Source organism: Helianthus annuus, chromosome 10 (genome assembly GCF_002127325.2).
Source record: "Helianthus annuus cultivar XRQ/B chromosome 10, HanXRQr2.0-SUNRISE, whole genome shotgun sequence".
Lineage (NCBI taxonomy): Eukaryota > Viridiplantae > Streptophyta > Magnoliopsida > Asterales > Asteraceae > Helianthus > Helianthus annuus.
The window spans coordinates 180905649-180926797 of record NC_035442.2 but is presented as its reverse complement, the minus strand read 5'-3'; the positions used below and the strand labels follow the sequence as shown (position 1 = coordinate 180926797).

At 41.7% G+C, this 21149-nt stretch overlaps 1 protein-coding gene and 1 non-coding gene across 2 annotated transcripts; both read left to right on the top strand.

Moving 5' to 3' along the window:
• Positions 1 to 428: 428 nt before the first annotated feature.
• On the top strand, positions 429 to 20154 carry LOC110883621 (ATP-binding protein Uup; the record flags this gene model as incomplete). The annotated part of the gene is given in 8 exon segments (XM_035978446.1): positions 429 to 622; positions 789 to 981; positions 1085 to 1273; positions 1771 to 1992; positions 1994 to 2044; positions 2136 to 2317; positions 18799 to 19662; positions 19728 to 20154. Coding segments are annotated over 8 exon segments (2322 nt in total), but the record flags the coding sequence as incomplete, so codon positions are not given.
• On the top strand, positions 7879 to 7985 carry LOC118483469. Its single transcript, XR_004870758.1, has one exon. It is a non-coding gene; the product is annotated as a small nucleolar RNA R71 (small nucleolar RNA).
• Positions 20155 to 21149: the final 995 nt, after the last annotated feature.

Below are 21149 nucleotides of genomic sequence, written 5' to 3'. Positions count from 1 at the left end.
TAAGCTATGCATTAAGGTCACTTCTCAATCAAAGGTAGCTTTGCATAGGGTGTGGTATATGTGTTAAGGTTTGTGTACCATGTGTATTTTACTAACAGTAATCACAGATCAAGCATGCATGATGTTCTTGCTTTGTTAATGTAGAAATGCCCGTTTGATGCAATTGAGATCATCAATTTACCAAAAGATTTGGATAAAGATACAACTCATCGTTATGGGGCCAACACCTTCAAATTGCATAGGTAGCCTGTCCCGAGGCCTGGGCAAGTTCTCGGTTTGGTTGGAACAAATGGAATCAGAAAGTCTACAGCTCTCAAAGTTTTGGCTGGAAAGCTGAAACCCAATTTGGGCCGTTTTAATGTAACCTTTTGGAACCCCTATCATTTTTTTATTACGTGGTGTAGTTATGGTTGACGCTTAATTTTTTTTATCTTGAGCTGAATCAGGTTATTGATCGTAATGTTGGCGATTTGTCTGGAGGGGAGCTTCAAAGGTTTGCAATTGCTGTTGTTGCCATACAGAATGCTGAGATTTTTATGTTTGATGAGCCCTCAAGTTATCTTGATGTCAAACAAAGGCTTAAAGCTGCTCAAGTTATCAGATCTTTGCTTAGACCTAACAGGTTACTGTACCATTTATGTTTTGCAATTTTTAAGTTGGCCTTATGGAGATGGCAAGATGATGGGTTATTGAGATGGAACCCAATCTTAATTGACCCATTCACAAGTATTGTCTCCTCTGTATATGGTGATGTTAAGATGCTTAATGGTGTGACATTTTAATTTCAGCTACGTGATTGTTGTGGAGCACGATTTGAGTGTGCTTGATTACCTATCAGACTTCATTTGCTGTCTCTATAGGAAGCCTGGTGCATATGGTGTTGTGACACTACCCTTCTCTGTCAGAGAAGGAATTAATATCTTTTTGGAAGGGTATGTGCCCACAGAAAACCTTCGTTTTCGTGACGAATCTCTTACATTTAAGGTGATTTTTTTACTTCTTTTTTTCTAATCATTCTTGTCGTTAATTCACCAGCGGTATTCATTAATTTTATTTGAAATGTTATTTTTAATCTATGAGGAAAAAAGTAGCTGAAACACCACAGGAGAGTGCTGAAGAAATTGAAACATATGCACGCTATAAATACCCAACTATGTCTAAAACACAAGGTGGTTTCAAACTTAAAGTGGTTGAGGGTGAGTTCACGGACTTTCAGATCATAGTAATGCTTGGTGAAAATGGAACAGGAAAGACCACGTTTATTCGTATGTTGGTGAGACATTATTTCTTTTTAAAAGTATTGACAATTGTTAATTTTGGGATGCCAAACGGGCCGGGCTTGGTTGTTCTGAACCATTGTTAATATGGATGGCACTACGGGTTGAATCTGGTTGACCGGAGCCATTGCTAACAGGGATTGAACTACAAGTCTGGTTTGGTAAACCTGAACCCCTTTTATAAATAATAATATAAAGTACTTTCAACATTTGTTTCCTTTTAATTTTTATAAACTTATTACCCGTCTGACTGAAGCACTTTATGTTCAAAAAAATTTAAAGTTTTTAGCTAGTATGTCAAACATGATAACCAGTTTATATTATTTCAATAATAATTTAGTTTTAAATAAAGTCATTTAGTAGGGTTTTTTGCATCAATAATCTACTTTGGGCAACCCTTAGCCTGTTTCTTTTTAAGCTATTGGCTAAAATCAACCATTCATAAGTAAATAGATGGTTATATTGCATTTCTATGTCGGTATATTTATTGCAGGCTGGTATACTTAAGCCTGATACCATAGAAGGCTCTGAGACGGAGATACCTGAGTTTAATGTCTCATACAAACCTCAAAAGATCAGTCCCAAGTTCCCTAATTCAGTCAGGCGTTTGTTACATCAAAAGATTCGTGACTCGTATATGCACCCTCAGTTTGTTTCTGATGTCATGAAGCCTCTTCAAATCGAGCAGTTAATGGATCAAGAAGTCGTCAATATTTCTTTCTGGTGGTGAATTGCAAAGAGTTGCTTTGTGCTTGTGTCTTGGCAAGGTAATTAATTAATTCTGTTATTTGTTTATTAATACTCAACAAAAATCGTTGGTTATTTATCATCGTCATGATCTGGTGTGGTGTTTTCCAGCCTGCGGATATTTACCTGATAGATGAACCAAGTGCATACCTTGATTCTGAGCAGCGTATTGTTGCTTCCAAAGTTATAAAGAGATTTATACTACACGCTAAAAAGACTGCATTTGTGGTTGAACACGATTTTATAATGGCAACTTATCTAGCAGATCGGGTGATTGTTTATGAAGGGACACTGTTGTCACACCCCCAAAATCCACACGCGGAGTACCACCGCTTGGAGGCGTGGCATGACCAGGATCAAGCCATCAATCATATTGAACATAGCATAATATAAATAAGATAGTTCGTAAAACCCAATTCAATACAATTGATGTTCTAAACCAAACATAGTATCAATACCGGAAGCGTAATAATGAAAATCCAAAGTATGTAAATGTAAACCCAGAGTCTAACTAGGTTACTGTGCAGTTCACCAAGTTGACGAATTACAGGTCGGCGAAACATAATCTGTTTCGCCAACTACCCTTGGCGAAACACCCCCCCTATTTCGTCAAAACCCCCTTGGCGAATCAAAATCCAGTTTCGTCAACTGTCTTTGGCGAAACACTTCCCCTGTTTCGTCAATATCAGTTCCGTCAACACATCAGTTACGTCAAATATTAATGACGTTGATGCGTGTCAGTGTGTATATGTTTTTAATATATAATTAAGCCCTTTTTACACTTTTAGCCAAGTTTTAAATTTATAAAACACGATATTCACTAACACTAAACACACATATGGGCAAGTGCACCCATCGTGGACGTAGTATAGTGTTGGTAAGATACCGAGGTCGTCCAAGGACACAAGAGCTTTTAGTACCGGTTTATCCTCAACGTCTAATCAAATCAAAAAGTTAGAAAAATGTTTTAAACTAAGAAAAATAAAAGCTAACTAAATGCTGAAAAATAAAATAAAATAAAAACAGATAGACAAGATGAATCACTTGGATCCGACACGTGTATTAGTATAACCTTTGATTATTTTTGCACTTTTGCACTTGTTTAAGAGATTATCTTAGTTATTGTAGTAGGCCCCTCTTTTGAAGGCGACGTTACCCTCAACCCAGTAGTTTGAGTCAGCAAGGATACAATCCTAAAGGGTCGGATTATTGAAAGATAATGAATTAAGTTATTAATGCAAATTGTGGTAGGCCCCACTTTTGGCGGTGACGTTACCCTCGGCTAAGTAGTCTGAGTCAGCAGGGATACAGTCCTAAATAGCCGGGTTATAGTATTAATAGTAGTTAACTTATGAGGGGGTCAAAGAGTTTGGATCCCCGCCATCCAATACCTATGGGCATTGAAGGAGATCCTACTAAATTTGACCCAGGTCCCAAGCAGGACCTCTAAATGCTGAACAAGGGCAAGACCTTTACCAAACCGTTCCCTTAACCCCCGACCAGGTAGCCAACATACCTCCATATAGACCGTGGAGATATGAATGGTGAAAATCTTTTATTTTATATAGACAGTAAAATAATGCCAAGACACCACGGACAAACGATAAGGAAAGATCACCTTCAACATAAGTAACTAGTTATTAAAGTCATTAATACAAAACCAAATAAAAAGTGCAAAAGATTAAAAATAAAAAGTATTATACTAAACACTTGTCTTCACCAAGTGATGTAAGAGACTTAGGCAAACATGGCCTTGATTGTCAAGAACTCTTACGATCAATCTTGGATCCCGAGACGACTCACACACTCTACGATGGACAATGGATGATGGTGGTGGATGATGGTGTTATGGTGGTGGTGGGTGGTGGATGAGGTGTGAGAGAGGTGGTGTGCCAAGGGATGAGAGAGAATGAAGCCAAGCTCCTCTATTTATAGGCTGGACAGAAGGCTGGACACGGCCCCGTGTCCGCTGGACACGGCCCCGTGCCCGCCTGACACTCTCTCTCCTCATTAATTGTAATTGCGAATTACAATTAATGCGCCTGCTGTACTTTCACCACGCCCCCGTGCTCGCTGGACACGGCCCCGTGGTGGGCAATGGAAGCTTCTACTGGTTTGTCTTTTCTGCTGCTTCCTGGGCACGCCCCCGTGTTCGCTGGACACGGGGCGTGTTCAGACTCTGTTTCTTCCTTTTTGCTTTGGGAGGTGCCGTTGAGGGTCCGGGCAGTCTACTTTGGCTCCTTTTCTTGTATTTATGGTAGAATTAGTGGTCTTTTTGCTTCTTTTGTGATTTTGAGCTCATTTCATCCTGAAAATACAAAAGGAAGACAAAAACACTCTTTTTCCAACATTAGTACTAAAAAAGGGTTAGTTTTATGCCTTAATTGATGTGTTTTATATGTTGCATTTTACACACATCAAATACCCCCACACTTGAACTTTTGCTTGTCCTCAAGCAAAACTCTTTAAATGTGGCTTACACTCCCAAATGGAATAGGTAGAAGAGAAGTTTTTAGCTTGTCCTAGAGTGTCGGGAATCCAAGGTTTTTATAAGCTTTATTTTTATTGATTTACAATCCTATTCGTTATGATTTATTTTTGAACTTTTCATAAGATAAATTACTTATTTGGGCATAGCATGCCTTATTAAAATCCCATTTATATACAAGTTCACATACCTCACGGGAGATCACTCAACACTCGGCCGAAGGTGTATATTTTAGTGAATCACTCGAGAGCGGCACGGAACTTACGTCTTCCATAGGCTTGCCAAGCGATCAATCCTCCTCCTTTTTAACTTTTTACCTTTGTAAATATCAAGAGGACTTTTTGGGTGAAGGCTTGGGTTTAAAGGTGGGTGGTTGGTTAGTGGTTAGTAAAAAGGCGAAAAATCGTAACAAGCGCCGGTTTTCGTGAAGTACCTTATTTTTAGTGACTTTTTTTTATTTTTGAAGTATTTCTCCAAACAAGCTTTTTATAGCTTTTGTTTGTTTTTGACTTCATCATCATATATATATAATTTTTTTTTTTTTTTGATCGTCACATAAAAGGGCACGTTTATGAAAAACCGAGCTTGTTACTAAAATAAAGGTGAAAAATGAAAAAGGTTTTTGGTGGGTAAAAAAAATTGTTTTGGGGTAATGAAATGAAAGGTTTAGGCTCAAAGGGGTTTTCTAGGGGGATTTTGGGTAGGTAAAAAAAAATGAAAAATAATGGTTTTGAAAGAAAAATAGTTAGTCCTAATGCCTCCATCATTTACTTACTTGGGTTTAAGTTGGTAAGGACCGGGAATGTATCGTCGTGGCAAGTTCTAGATTTGTAAGGACCGAGCGGCTATTCACACAAGAAACGAAAAATGAGCATTTAATCTAAATATGTGTATTTTTATGCTCAATAAAGGCTCAAAACTCACTTTTGTGGGAATGGGTTTTTAATATGACCAAGCATATATAATCGAATTTTAAACTAGACTTGTTATGCCGTTTCATAATTTTCTTATGTTGGTTCCTTTTTTATCACGACGCTATCGGTTGTAAACTTGTAAAAATATAACCTTTTTAGAACTTGTTATTCCCAACTTAAACTAAGACAAGTAAATAAAAAATGAAAAAGTTTTTGAAAAAATTTGGGGTGTTTAGCGGTTCCAATAGAGTTTTGTGTAAGGCTTGTGTTTAGGATTTTGCAAAATTTCAAGGTTTTAGCATCCCCCCCACACTTAAATTACACATTGTCCTCAATGTGTCCAAAAATAAAGTTTTTGGTTGATTAGAATGTGTAAAAGTGTGTTTAAAAACAAAGATTTGTGTTACTGGCACTCTGGACACGGCCCCGTGTTGACCGGGCACGGCCCCGTGGTCAAGTGCCAGTAACAAAATTTACAGAATTGAAACAGAAGCCTGGACACGGGGGCGTGTCCGCTGAACACGGCCCGTGTCCAGTTACCTGAACTGGGTGATTTTTCTGCAGGGGCTCAGCACGGGGCCGTGTTGGTTGGGCACGGCCCGTGTTGAGCCTTCTGTAATGGAGATTTTTGTCGGGTTGCTCTGTTGTTCGTGCATGGTTCCATTTTTTCTCGTTCCCTTTTTCATCCATTACCACCATGAGTGTGTTTTATTCTGCAAAAATTAAAAGATTAAACTAAACTAAACTAAGGATAGATCCGCGGAATGCCTCCGTGGTGCGCCACGTTTATAAGGGTCCTTGGCTAGACCCGATTCCTGGTTATATATCTTCTGAGTGGAGTGCCTTGCTTCCCAAGTTACACCGTCGGAGAGCGGCATCCAAGCTTGAATCAATAACCTTCATGTAATTGATTGGGTCGTCGTCTTCTATTTTCTTCCCAACTCCGAACTTCACCTCATCGTCCCCATACCTCAAAGTCAGTGTCCCTTCATTCATGTCTACCACTGCTTGTGCTGTGGCAAGGAAGGGTCTCCCTAGGATAAGGGGGACCTCGGTGTCTTCCTCCATGTCGAGTATGACAAAGTCAACGGGATAAACGAATTTGCTTACCCTTACCAAGACATTCTCGATGACACCTTGTGGGAACTTGACTGATCGATCAGCGAGTTGTATGCTTATTTTTTTAGGGCTCATGGTTCCCAAGCCAAGCCTTTTGAACATTGATGAGGGCATGAGGTTAATGCTAGCCCCTAAGTCGGCCAAGGCATTGCGAACGGGTGATTCCCCTATTGAACATGGAATTGTGAAACTTCCGGGATCGATTTTCTTTTGGGGTAGTTTATTGAGTACGAGGGCAGAGCATTCTTCGCCTAAATTAACTAATTGCAAATTTTCAATTTTCTTTTTATGTGTAAGGAAGTCCCTCATAAATTTAGAGTATTTGGGCATTTGGGTTAGGACTTCGATAAAAGGAATATTGACATGCAATTGTTTTAACAAACTTTCGAATTTTGCGAATTGCTCATTGGTTTTTTGACGAATTAACCTACCGGGGTATGGAACTCGAGGAGCCTTGGTAGGTTCTGGTGATGGGGGAGAGTTCTTTTCCTGCAGATGTGTCGGCATATTTTCTTCCGTTGGTGGAGGTACTTCTGCAGGCCCTACGGTGCGGTTTCGTAGCGTGATGAGGTGAACTTGCGCCTTTGGGTTTGTTTCGGTATTGCTAGGTAATGCGCCTTGTGGTCTCTCGGAAAAATTTTGTGCTAGTTGATTTATTTGTTTTTCTATGTTTTGAATGCTAGCTTGTTGATTCCTAAAATTAGATTCTAATTGTAGAAATCTTTCCGAGTTTTTCTTTTCAGTGTCGGAGACGAGGCGAGATATAGTATCTTCGAGCCTTTCTCGTCCACCTTGTTGTTGAGTGAAATTTTGTGACTCATTTCTTGATTGCTGAAAGTTTGCTCGTTGGGTTTGTTGGTTACTACTATTGCCGGTTTCCCTCCAACCAAGGTTTGGGTGGTTTCGCCATCCTTGGTTGTAAGTTCCCGTTGGAGGACCCGACGGCCTAGGTCTATTATCAATGTAGTTTACCATTTCTTGTTGATCGTCCGTTTCTTTCATGCAACTCCAATTTTCATGTGACCCACCACACCCTTCACAAGCCATAACCGAGACTGTTTTTGTCATTTCTAATTTTTTTATTTTTGAAGAAAGGGCCTCGATTTGGGCTTGTAAAGAGGTGCTTTCGTCGACCTTATGGGCGCCCGGGGCGATAGACTTATTTCCCCGGGGAGTGTGCCATTGAAAATTGGTTTGAGCAATTTCCTCAATTTGATTATATATTTCGTGTGGGCGTCGATTACCTAAAAGTCCCCCGGAGCTAGAATCAAGTGTCTGCCTAGTGTGTGGCAACAATCCATTGTAGAAAGTGGATACTTGTTGCCATATTGCGAGGCCATGATGGGGACACTTACGTAATAGCTCCTTGAACCTTTCCCATGTTTCATATAAGGATTCCCCGTCCTCTTGTGAATATGTGTTAATTTCAGCCATTAATTTAGCAGTTTTAGAAGGAGGGAAATACTTATATAGAAACTTTTGGGCTAGTTCATCCCAGGTGTTTACCGATCCAGCTGGGAGGGTGTTGAGCCAAGCTTTTGCTCGGTCTTTTAGTGAGAACGGAAACATACGGAGGCGTATGGCGTCGTTTGATGCTCCATTGATCCGAAAGGTATCACATATTTCTAAGAAATTAGTTATATGTAGATGAGGATCCTCGTCCGCAAGCCCGTGGAAGGTTGCGGAGTTTTGGAGCATTTGTATCAAATGCGGTCGAAGCTCGAAGTTATTGGCTTCGACATTCGGAGCATTGATAGCGGCGCCTAGATTACCTACGGTGGGCCGTAGATAATCCATAAGGGTACGTTGGTCCGCCATTGGGGGTGGATCACCCGAAACCTTCTCTTGGTGTTTGGCTTTTAACCTTTTTCTGAGAAAGCGTTCGGGTTCCTCTAGCGGTTCTTTTATGTCTTTATTGGAACTGGAGCTCATACACTACGTGAGGATGGTGTCGGGTTCCAAGTCCTGCAATAAAAACAAAAAAGAATGTCGGTCAGAAGGTTCACCACGGCCCCGTGTTGAGCGAACACGGCCCCGTGGTCGGAGATACAGTGATTGTTTTCCAGATCCCAGTTACTGGAAGTTGGACACGGCCCCGTGTTGCACCGGCACGGCCCCGTGGTCAGCCTTCTGTAACTTTGAAAAACAAAAACTGCCAGTAACTTTGCTGAGCACGGCCCGTGTCCGACCAGGCACGGCCCCGTGCTAAGCTCTGCAGAAGCTGAAAATCTAAGAAAAAATCCTAAAAAATTAAAGAAAAATAAAAATATGATTAGGCCGTTGATTCCTAACTTTCTTAAAATCCTTGTGTCCCCGGCAACGGCGCCAAAAACTTGATGCGTGTCAGTGTGTATATGTTTTTAATATATAATTAAGCCCTTTTTACACTTTTAGCCAAGTTTTAAATTTATAAAACACGATATTCACTAACACTAAACACACATATGGGCAAGTGCACCCATCGTGGACGTAGTATAGTGTTGGTAAGATACCGAGGTCGTCCAAGGACACAAGAGCTTTTAGTACCGGTTTATCCTCAACGTCTAATCAAATCAAAAAGTTAGAAAAATGTTTTAAACTAAGAAAAATAAAAGCTAACTAAATGCTGAAAAATAAAATAAAATAAAAACAGATAGACAAGATGAATCACTTGGATCCGACACGTGTATTAGTATAACCTTTGATTATTTTTGCACTTTTGCACTTGTTTAAGAGATTATCTTAGTTATTGTAGTAGGCCCCTCTTTTGAAGGCGACGTTACCCTCAACCCAGTAGTTTGAGTCAGCAAGGATACAATCCTAAAGGGTCGGATTATTGAAAGATAATGAATTAAGTTATTAATGCAAATTGTGGTAGGCCCCACTTTTGGCGGTGACGTTACCCTCGGCTAAGTAGTCTGAGTCAGCAGGGATACAGTCCTAAATAGCCGGGTTATAGTATTAATAGTAGTTAACTTATGAGGGGGTCAAAGAGTTTGGATCCCCGCCATCCAATACCTATGGGCATTGAAGGAGATCCTACTAAATTTGACCCAGGTCCCAAGCAGGACCTCTAAACGCTGAACAAGGGCAAGACCTTTACCAAACCGTTCCCTTAACCCCCGACCAGGTAGCCAACATACCTCCATATAGACCGTGTAGATATGAATGGTGAAAATCTTTTATTTTATATAGACAGTAAAATAATGCCAAGACACCACGGACAAACGATAAAAAGTGATTAATACAAAACCAAATAAAAAGTGCAAAAGATTAAAAATAAAAAAGTATTATACTAAACACTTGTCTTCACCAAGTGATGTAAGAGACTTAGGCAAACATGGCCTTGATTGTCAAGAACTCTTATGATCAATCTTGGATCCCGAGACGACTCACACACTCTACGATGGACAATGGATGATGGTGGTGGATGATGGTGTTATGGTGGTGGTGGGTGGTGGATGAGGTGTGAGAGAGGTGGTGTGCCAAGGGATGAGAGAGAATGAAGCCAAGCTCCTCTATTTATAGGCTGAACAGAAGGCTGGACACGGCCCCGTGTCCGCTGGACACGGCCCCGTGCCCGCCTGACACTCTCTCTCCTCATTAATTGTAATTGCGAATTACAATTAATGCGCCTGCTGTACTTTCACCACGCCCCCGTGCTCGCTGGACACGGCCCCGTGGTGGGCAATGGAAGCTTCTACTGGTTTGTCTTTTCTACTGCTTCCTGGGCACGCCCCCGTGTTCGCTGGACACGGGGCGTGTTCAGACTCTGTTTCTTCCTTTTTGCTTTGGGAGGTGCCGTTGAGGGTCCGGGCAGTCTACTTTGGCTCCTTTTCTTGTATTTATGGTAGAATTAGTGGTCTTTTTGCTTCTTTTGTGATTTTGAGCTCATTTCATCCTGAAAATACAAAAGGAAGACAAAAACACTCTTTTTCCAACATTAGTACTAAAAAAGGGTTAGTTTTATGCCTTAATTGATGTGTTTTATATGTTGCATTTTACACACATCAGACGTCAATCATGCCAATCAGTTACAGTATCAACACAGAAACCCTAATTGCCGTCATCAACATCATACAGTAAACATACGGCACAGGAGATCATCATGGATCAATCATAACCCTATCATAACATCATCATCACAGCCCCGATGTCTAGCATGAATCCTAGATTTATGAATACCACAAACCGATTACCATGGCATATCGCATCAAGACTCCTATTGACATACTATCATGTATTCCCATTACACTAGTAACATACAAGCACAATAGTTTCCGATCATCATATAACAAATCCGACATAAGAAAACCGTAACCAATAATAGATTCCATTTAGCCAATTTATCAATCGGTCATGGGTATAACGTTAACTAGCATCGATCCTAATGGATTTGAATCAAACACGGTTAATGATAGCAAGCTCAAATAATCACACAAGAATTAAGCACTAACCACAACAAATAGAATGGGAACTTGGTCGACTTGGGGGCTTCGGAACACACTTTGCCGTCCACAAAGAGGGAGCAGTCTCTAGGGTTTTCTGTTTTTGCTAAAGTGTGCCAGTGGAAGTCATTCCGAGTAATTATACGTACATACACGTATTGGGCCCTAACTGGGCTTTCGGCGAAACTGGGCCGGCGGAACAGTTTCTGTTTCGTCGAGCTTGGGTTGGCGAAACAAGCTTTTGTTTCGTCGAGTGGCTGTTGGCGAATCAACTTCTGTTTCGCCGGGTTGATTCGTGAAAGTTATACAAGACTTAGCTAGTTCGAGTGTGTACTAATAGGTTCACATTATATCATTAACACATAACATGCAATACTCACAACACGTTTCATTATAACATAACATGCACAGTTACAGGTCAAACAAGTCAAACAACTACACAGTCAAAGTCAACGTGCATTAAATGCAAAAGTGAAAGTCAGAAACTCGAGTTGTCACATTATCCCCCAACTTGAAAGAAATTTCGTCCCCAAATTTAGTACGTACCCACTGAGGAAGCTAGATAGGTTGCATCGTTCACTGGTTTTCTTGGGGTGTCACATCTTCCCCCCGTTGATCTGGAATTTCGTCCCGAAATTCCGTGGTCGTAGCTTCAGCCTCAGCAGTGGTTGTATTGGTTTCAAATAACTGGGGATACTTTTCTGTCATCTGGTCTTCGCGTTCCCAGGTGTACTCTGGGCCACGACGGGAGTTCCAACGAACTCGAACAAGAGGGATTCTCTTGTTTTTGAGGACATTAACATCCCGGTCCGTGATTTCAACTGGCTCCTCGACGAACTGCAACCGCTCGTCGATAGTGAGTTCCTTAAAAGGAACTATGAGGGTCTCATCTGATAGGCACTTCTTCAGATTCGACACGTGAAATACATTGTGAACTGCACCGAGTTCAGCTGGTAGGTTTAGCTTGTAGGCCACTTTGCCTATTTTCTCAATGATTTCGAACGGTCTGACGTACCGCGGATTTAGTTTGCCCCGCTTGCCAAAACGTACCACACCCTTCCAGGGTGAGACTTTAAGTAAAACCCGGTCCCCGACCTGAAATTCCAATGGCTTCCTACGCTTATCCGCGTAGGCTTTCTGACGGTCGCGTGCTGCCGCCATGCGTTGTCGTATCTGTGCAATCTTTTCCGTGGCGTCCACTACAATCTCTGGACCCGTGATCTGACTATCCCCCACCTCTGCCCAACAGAGAGGTGACCGACATTTACGCCCGTACAATGCCTCGAATGAAGCGGCTTGTATGCTGGTGTGATAACTGTTATTGTATAAGAACTCCACCAAAGGGAGATGTTTTTCCCAGTTGTTTCCGAAATCAATAACACATGCCCGAAGCATGTCTTCAAGAGTCTGGATCGTTCGCTCAGTCTGTCTATCCGTCTGAGGATGATATGCTGTGCTCATGTCTAACCGTGAGCCGAAAGATTTATGTATCGCTTGCCATAGCTCTGACGTGAATCGTGCATCCCGATCCGAAATGATGGAGGTGGGCACCCCGTGCCTCGAAACAACTTCTTTAAGATAGATGTCTGCAAGAGTGGAGAACTTATCCGTTTCCTTTATTGCCAGGAAGTGTGCAGACTTGGTGAGTCGATCCACGATCACTCATATGGTATCATTCCCACGCTGGGATCTGGGTAGGCCTGTAACAAAATCCATGGAAATTTCTTCCCATTTCCATTGCGGTATCTTGGGTTGCTGAAGTAGGCCCGCTGGTTTCTGATACTCCACTTTGACTTTTGCACATGTCAAACACTTGCCGACGTAAGTAGCGATGTGGGCTTTCATGCTAGGCCACCAGTATGTTGTTTTGAGATCGTGGTACATTTTATCCGACCCTGGATGTACCGAGTAGCGAGACTTGTGTGCTTCGTCCATCACAAGCTCTCATAAACCGCCATAAAGTGGGACCCAAATACGCCCCGTTACATAGTAGGCGTCGTCTTCCTTTTGTTCCATTCGTTGCCTTGAGCCGCGTAAGGCTTCAGCCTTGACGTTTTCGGGTTTTAATGCTTCTATCTGAGCAGTTCGTATCTGTGGAGGAAGACTAGACTGAATAGTGAGTTGCAAAGCTCGTACACGCCTAGGTGTAGTATCTTTCCGACTGAGGGCATCAGCCACAACATTGGCCTTGCCAGGATGGTACTTGATGGCGCATTCGTAATCGTTCAGAAGTTCAACCCATCTTCGTTGACGCATGTTCAAATCCTTTTGCTTTAGGATATGCTCGAGACTCCTGTGATCGGTGTAAATTGTGCACTTGGTACCGTACAGGTAGTGTCGCCATATCTTAAGCGCGAAAACAACAGCTCCCAACTCTAAATCGTGCGTCGTGTAGTTCCGTTCATGAACCTTGAGTTGCCGCGAAGCGTAGGCAATAACTTTATCCCGTTGCATCAATACACACCCAAGACCCTGTATTGACGCGTCACAATAAACCACAAAATCATCCGTGCCCTCTGGCAAGGAAAGAATAGGTGCGCTGCAAAGCCTATCCTTTAAGTACTGGAAAGCGGTTTCCTGAGAATCTCCCCAACGGTAAGTGACACCTTTCTGTGTCAGTAGTGTAAGCGGCTGTGCGATCTTCGAAAAGTCTTTGATGAATCGTCTGTAATAACCCACCAAACCCAAGAATTGGCGTATTTCCGTTGGTGTACGCGGTGCAGGCCAGTTCCTGATCGAATCTACCTTGGATGGATCGACATGAATCCCATCCCTGTTCACCACATGGCCTAAGAAGTGGACTTCACGAAGCCAGAAGTCGCATTTTGAAAACTTGGCGTACAGTTGTTCCTTTCGTAGAAGTTCCAAGATCAATCGTAAGTGCTGCTCGTGCTCCTCCTGACTCTTGGAGTAAATCAGAATGTCGTCGATGAAAACGATGACGAACTTGTCTAAGTACGGCTTGCACACCCTGTTCATCAGATCCATAAATACGGCAGGCGCATTCGTTAACCCAAATGGCATGACCAGAAACTCGTAGTGACCGTAGCGAGTTCTGAATGCGGTTTTGGAGACGTCCTCATCCCGGACTCTCAGCTGATGATACCCTGACCTCAAGTCTATCTTGGAGTAATAATTCGACCCCTGCAACTGGTCGAATAGGTCGTCTATACGCGGAAGAGGATAACGGTTCTTCACCGTCACCTTGTTCAGTTCCCGGTAGTCTATGCACATCCTGAAAGTGCCGTCCTTCTTTTTCCAAGAGCTCTTGTAGCTGCTTCGACAGTTCTACCAATTCGGTTGGAGCTAAACGATACGGTGCGCGGGCTATGGGTGCTGCTCCAGGAGTTAACTCAATCTGGAATTCGACTTGGCGGTGAGGCGGTAAACCGGGTAAATCTTCAGGAAACACCTGAGGAAAATCACGTACAACTGGAATATCCTCCAGCTTCTTTTCCTTTGCTGATGCATCAGTGACAAGTGCCAGAATTGCAGTGTGCCCCTTTCGTAAACATTTCTGCGCCTTTAAGAAAGAGATGATGCCAACCACAGCACCACTCTTGTCGCCTTGAACTTCGAGAGGTTCTTGACTAGAGCGAGGAATACGAATGATCTTTTCCTTGCATAAAATCTCTGCGTGATGTTGGGATAACCAATCCATACCGATGACAACGTCGAAACTACCCAAAACTATGGGTATAAGATCAATCGAGAAGGTCTGACCAGCTAAAACGATGCTACAACCCTTGATTACATGTGCGGCTTCTACACTTTTACCATTCGCTAATGCTACGACATGTTTGGTGTTTAGGGGTGTTGGTGTACGTTTTAACAATTTACTCATTTTCAAGGACATATAACTTGTATCAGCACCCGAATCAAATAAGACAGTAACATAAATATCGTCGAGAAGAAACTTACCCATAACCACATTGGGATCATTCATTGCGTCGCCCCGACCCAGCACAAAAGCACGACCTCGAGCTTCGTTGCCATTGTTGTTGTTGTTTCCCCCGTTGTTGTTGTTCCCGTTGCCCTGGTTATTGTTGTTGTTGCGATTCTGGTTCTGGTTCAATTGAGGGCAATCACGTTTGTAGTGGCCTTCAGCCCTACACTGGAAACATCCCCGGTTTCCACGCTGTGGCTGCTGCTGCTGGTTCTGTGGAGCTGGCGGTGGGAGTTGCTGGTTCTGATTTGCTGGCCGTGAGCTTCTACAATCCTTAGCCTCATGACCCATCTTGAGGCATCTTTGACAACGTTCCCTGCGACATCTTCCACTGTGGTGTTTGTTGCACCTACTACACCATGGGTGAATTCCCCGATATCCACCCTATCCCTGACTGCCTGATGATTGCTGATTCGGACTCTGGTAGTCATTTGTCTTGCGCTGCTGTGCTTGAGACTGAACAGAAACTGATCCCTTGCTGGAACCCCCTCCCATTTTCTCTTGTTGTCACTGGGAGTAGCAGAAATAGTGACGGCAGTAGTGGTCGCACTGATGCGTTTTGGCAGCTTGTTCTGTTCCACTGCCTGATCGGTGAGTCGATGAGCAAGACGCTGAATGTCTTGGATGTTTTTGAGGTTAGCCGACGTCACGTGGCTCTGAATCTCTGGCGCAAGCCCCTTGAGATACAACTCAATGCGCTTAACTGGAGGGTCCACCATCGTTGGACACAAGATGGCCAATTCGTTTGACCGTTTCGTGTAAGCCTCAATCTCTGACCCCGTCATCTTCAAGTGGTATAACTCATCCTCCAACTTGTGGATGTCGTCTCGCGTGCAGTATTCTCGTTTGATCAGTTCTTTGAAATCTTCCCAGGGTGTGGCGTTAGCAGCTGCCAACCCTAGGATCTGAACTTGCGCGTTCCACCAGGTTAGCGCAATCCCTTCCAACGTGCCAGTGGCGTACTTGACCCTGCGAGCCTCAGGGCATTCACACATCTCAAATACCGACTCGAGCTTTTCAAACCAATGGAGGAGTCCCACTGCCCCCTCGGTGCCACTGAAAGTGCTTGGACGACAGTCCATGAAGTTCTTGAATGTGCAGACAGGTTGTGGAGCGTTTGGACCTATTGTGCATAGAATAGGACAATATTAAATACAAAGGTTGATTTAGGAGTGTAGGATTCAAAGATCCTAGTGTGTATCCGATCCGCAGGGTATACTACCTGCTGGTGCAGCTGCAAGTGCCGCAGCTACTCGTTCATTGATAAGTGCCGTCAACTGGGCTTGAGTCATGTTCACACGTCCAGACATGATCTTCATAGTAAAAGTAGAGTAAGTGAGAAAGGTTCGCGAGTAGTGCGATGACAGAAGAGTGTAAGCACATAGGTATTCTCATGTAGTGACGTATAGTAAGCAATGTAATCTAGCATACTACGAGCAAAGTTCTATGTAGTTCTAGCAAGCAGGTAATAAACATAAACCTCATTACCTAGGATGTTGAGTCTTGCACGTGGAGCGAAGCGTCGTTGTGGATCGTTGAGAGCACTGTTCTGGTTATAGTCTGGTTTTAATAAAAACGTTTTTCCCATATTAAAACCAAGTTCTCTATAACCAATGGCTCTGATACCAATCTGTCACACCCCCAAAATCCACACGCGGAGTACCACCGCTTGGAGGCGTGGCATGACCAGGATCAAGCCATCAATCATATTGAACATAGCATAATATAAATAAGATAGTTCGTAAAACCCAATTCAATACAATTGATGTTCTAAACCAAACATAGTATCAATAGCGGAAGCGTAATAATGAAAATCCAAAGTATGTAAATGTAAACCCAAAGTAATGTTAAGTTTGATTGTTTAAACGTTTTAACATGGCATCCACGATCCATGTTCCACAACGACCTGCTCCTTCCTAGTGCAAGCTCCATAAGTACCTAAGGTCCTGCAAGGCATGCAGCAGAGAGTCAACAACTAGTTGAGCGAGTTCACAGTTAATAGTTCAGAAATAGTAAAGTGTGAGTAGTAGTATGTTCGTTCGTTATGTCATGTATCGTATTAGTTTCCATCGCGGCTTCCCAGGCAGGTATGCGAAGATATTAGGGGATGTTTTTCCCAAGTATCCTAGACTAGGTTTATTTGTATCGCGGCCTCCCAGGCAGGTGTGCAAAGATTAGTAAATTTAGTTCGCGGCCTTCCTAAGGCAGGTGTGCGAAGTCAGTCATAATATCGCGGCCAACCCTTGGCAGGTGTGCGAAGATCAGTTCAATAAGTGTTACTAGTCTAGCCGTATCTTATCGTTAGGTTCTACCATCTGAGTATATACAATAAGTCATCCAATCCCATTCCCACCCGGGAACCCCATGCCTTGGTTGTGTGAACTCACCTTGGGTTTGCTCGGTATGCTAAGTATGTGCTCGAAGTAAATCAATCACGTCCTAGGGTATGCACGTATACACAATCAGTTTGTATTCATTTTGTTCACGTATAGACATATCACCAAGTAGCACATTGCACGTATTCAAGATTATGCAAGTCATGTTCATCATTTAACAGCAGTTAGTTAATACAGTTAACTTCTAACAGAGTCTAACTAGGTTACTGTGCAGTTCACCAAGTTGACGAATTACAGGTCGGCGAAACATAATCTGTTTCGCCAACTACCCTAAGCGAAACACCCCCCCTATTTCGTCAAAACCCCCTTGGCGAATCAAAATCCAGTTTCGTCAACTGTCTTTGGCGAAACACTTCCCCTGTTTCGTCAATATCAGTTCCGTCAACACATCAGTTACGTAAAATATTAATGACGTCAATCATGCCAATCAGTTACAGTATCAACACAGAAACCCTAATTGCCGTCATCAACATCATACAGTAAACATACGGCACAGGAAATCATCATGGATCAATCATAACCCTATCATAACATCATCATCACAGCCCCGATGTCTAGCATGAATCCTAGATTTATGAATACCACAAACCGATTACCATGGCATATCGCATCAAGACTCCTATTGACATACTATCATGTATTCCCATTACACTAGTAACATACAAGCACAATAGTTTTCTGTTTTTGCTAAAGTGTGCCAGTGGAAGTCGTTCCGAGTAATTATACGTACATACACGTATTGGGCCCTAACTGGGCTTTCGGCGAAACTGGGCCGGCGGAACAGTTTCTGTTTCGTCGAGCTTGGGTTGGCGAAACAAGCTTTTGTTTCGTCGAGTGGCTGTTGGCGAATCAACTTCTGTTTCGTCGGGTTGATTCGTGAAAGTTATACAAGACTTAGCTAGTTCGAGTGTGTACTAATAGGTTCACATTATATCATTAACACATAACATGCAATACTCACAACACGTTTCATTATAACATAACATGCACAGTTACAGGTCAAACAAGTCAAACAACTACACAGTCAAAGTCAACGTGCATTAAATGCAAAAGTGAAAGTCAGAAACTCGAGTTGTCACATTATCCCCCAACTTGAAAGAAATTTCGTCCCCAAATTTAGTACGTACCCACTGAGGAAGCTAGATAGGTTGCATCGTTCACTGGTTTTCTTGGGGTGTCACAACTGTCTGTTGATTGTGTTGCAAATGCGCCTCAGTCTTTGTTAACCGGAATGAATCTTTTTTTATCGGTAAGTCTCACCATTAGTCCAACTAAACGCTTTATCTCATTTGACTCGTATTTACCATTTGATATGTTAGAGATAAACATAGATTATATTGACTATCATAAGGAAGTTTGTTGAACTTGCCACCTCGCACTACTCAATTCATATCGAACATCAGTCTTATCTATTCTAGATGTTTTTTTTTTGGCTGTGTAGTAAATAATAAATATATAGTGAGTGAACCCATTTTGAACGGAAGGGGTGGGGGTATGGAGCCTGCGGCGGGGAAGCGTAAAGGGAGGAAAAGGAAGAGGAAGGACGGGGAAGATGTGGATAAACCGGAGAAAACGGCGAGAAAAACGGTTCTAGCCATTAGGTCGGTTGTGCTTATCGAGCGGTATGTGAAGAAGACGTTTGAGTGTGGTGAGTTTCTTGGGAAGATTATTTCGTATGATACTGGATTGTATAGGGTTGTTTACGAAGATGGGGATTTTGAGGATTTGGAAACACATGAAGCGAAAGCGCTTCTTGTCGGGGACGATGAAATGGATGTTGCTTTTCGTAAACGGAAGAAGTCTCTTGATCAGTATGTATTGAAAAAGTATGGTAAGAACGAGTCAGTTCGACGGGATGCTATTTCCAAGAAGGTTGAAAATGTTGGGAATGATTATGCTGTTGAATCAACAGAGGATGATAAGGATGAAACTGTGAGTAATGATAATGATGCCAATGCTGATAAGGTTGAAAGTTTTGCTGTTGGTGCGGATCGGGTTGAGGTGGACAGTGAATCATCCAGCGACTTAAGTGATTACGAGCTGTCTGTTGATGTGGTGGAGGTTGAACGTCCTTGGGTCCCACCGCCACAGTTGCCGCCTTCTTCTGGAAATCTCGGGGTTCCCGAGGAGGATGTGTCACACCTTCTATCTGTATATAGCTTTCTGCGGTCGTTTAGCGTTTGTTTGTTCTTAAGTCCTTTTGGACTTGATGAGTTTGTTGGTGCTCTTAATAGTTCTGTTCATAATACATTGTTGGATGCCATTCATGTTTCCCTTATTCGCGCTTTGAAGAGTCATGTGGAAACTCTCTCTTCAGAAGGGTCTGAGCTTGCATCAAAATGCCTCAGGTATTTATTTCCTGTTTTCATTAAGTCGTTATCATATATATTGAAAAATCTCTTCTTTTGTTCAGATTAATGGATTGGAGCTTGCTTGATTCATTAACTTGGCCAGTGCTCACAGTACAGTGTCTAACGACTATGAGATACACAGAAGGGCAAGAATGGAAAGAATTTTATGTTAACGTGTGGGAAAAAGATTATTACACTCTCTCTGCAGGTAGAAAGTTAGCCATTCTGCAGTTGTTGTGCGACAATGCATCAAATTCTGCAGAAATAAGGACAGACATAGACAATCGAGAGGAAACCGAAATCGACCCAGATTCAGATGGAGTTGTTACTGTCTCAATCGATGAAAGTATCCCTAAAAAAGGTCGCACATCTAAGAATTCTTTATCAAAGGATGTGGTGGCTCTGTTTTATTACTTTGTGTTCATTCATTCATTCATGTTATATTACATTAATGTACGTAACCCGTCCAACGGACGGGTATTAAACTAGTTGTACTAGGTTATAGACCCGCGTATTATACGAACTGTGTGTGTATATATATATATATATGTATATCATAAATCTCTAAATACATCATAGAACTGAAATTACATTTTACATATGATAGTGGAAACGGTAAATTAGAGTCGTATTTTATCGGAAAGATTCAACTGAGTAACATGTTTCATTTTTTTAAAAGCAAAAAGTGAAATGACCAAATGTGCCAAAAGTATTTTAATGCTATCGTTTTAATAAAAAGAAATCCTATGTCATAATTTTGATAATATGTTTTCGTTAGTCATTAACAATACATCAAACATTACAAAATGTCTATATATAAAAAAATAGAATGCACAAAAGTTGTCGAAACGTTGGCCTAACATGACTCATATCCTTTTGACCCGTAAAAAATCACCCGTCTTGACATGAACCGTTACAACCGGAAAAGACTTCCCATTAAAAAAGAAACAAAAATCTTATTACAAATAAGTGATTGAACTCAGGAGTTCATAGTATTCACCTTAAGCATAAATTATTGTAAAATACCAGAATAAATCGGAAACCGCAACTAATATGTGGAATATGAAAATTATAGGTCATATGAAAACATTTAAACATAATTATTCATTTTAAAAAGTATTAAAATCATAGGTTTCAAAATTATAGATAACTGACGTTAAAAGTAAAGTTGAAGTATTCTTTTAATAAAAATTTTAAGTATTTTTTTAATTATCAATTTTGAATTTTAATTAATATTAATAGCATAGTATTATTAATAATAATCATTACTTAGAATTAGATATTTACTAAATAATATTATTAATGATTTGTATAAAAAAATGTCATGTGACATTAGTTGAAATTTTTTATTAGATTTAGATTTAAGGTTTAATGATTATTTCTCCACCTCATACATAATTCAAGTTTGCATAGGAAACACCCTCACGTTAAGATCTAAGAAATTCTAAGCTAGATTCTTGTTTTTAGAATCTTGATGTATGCAA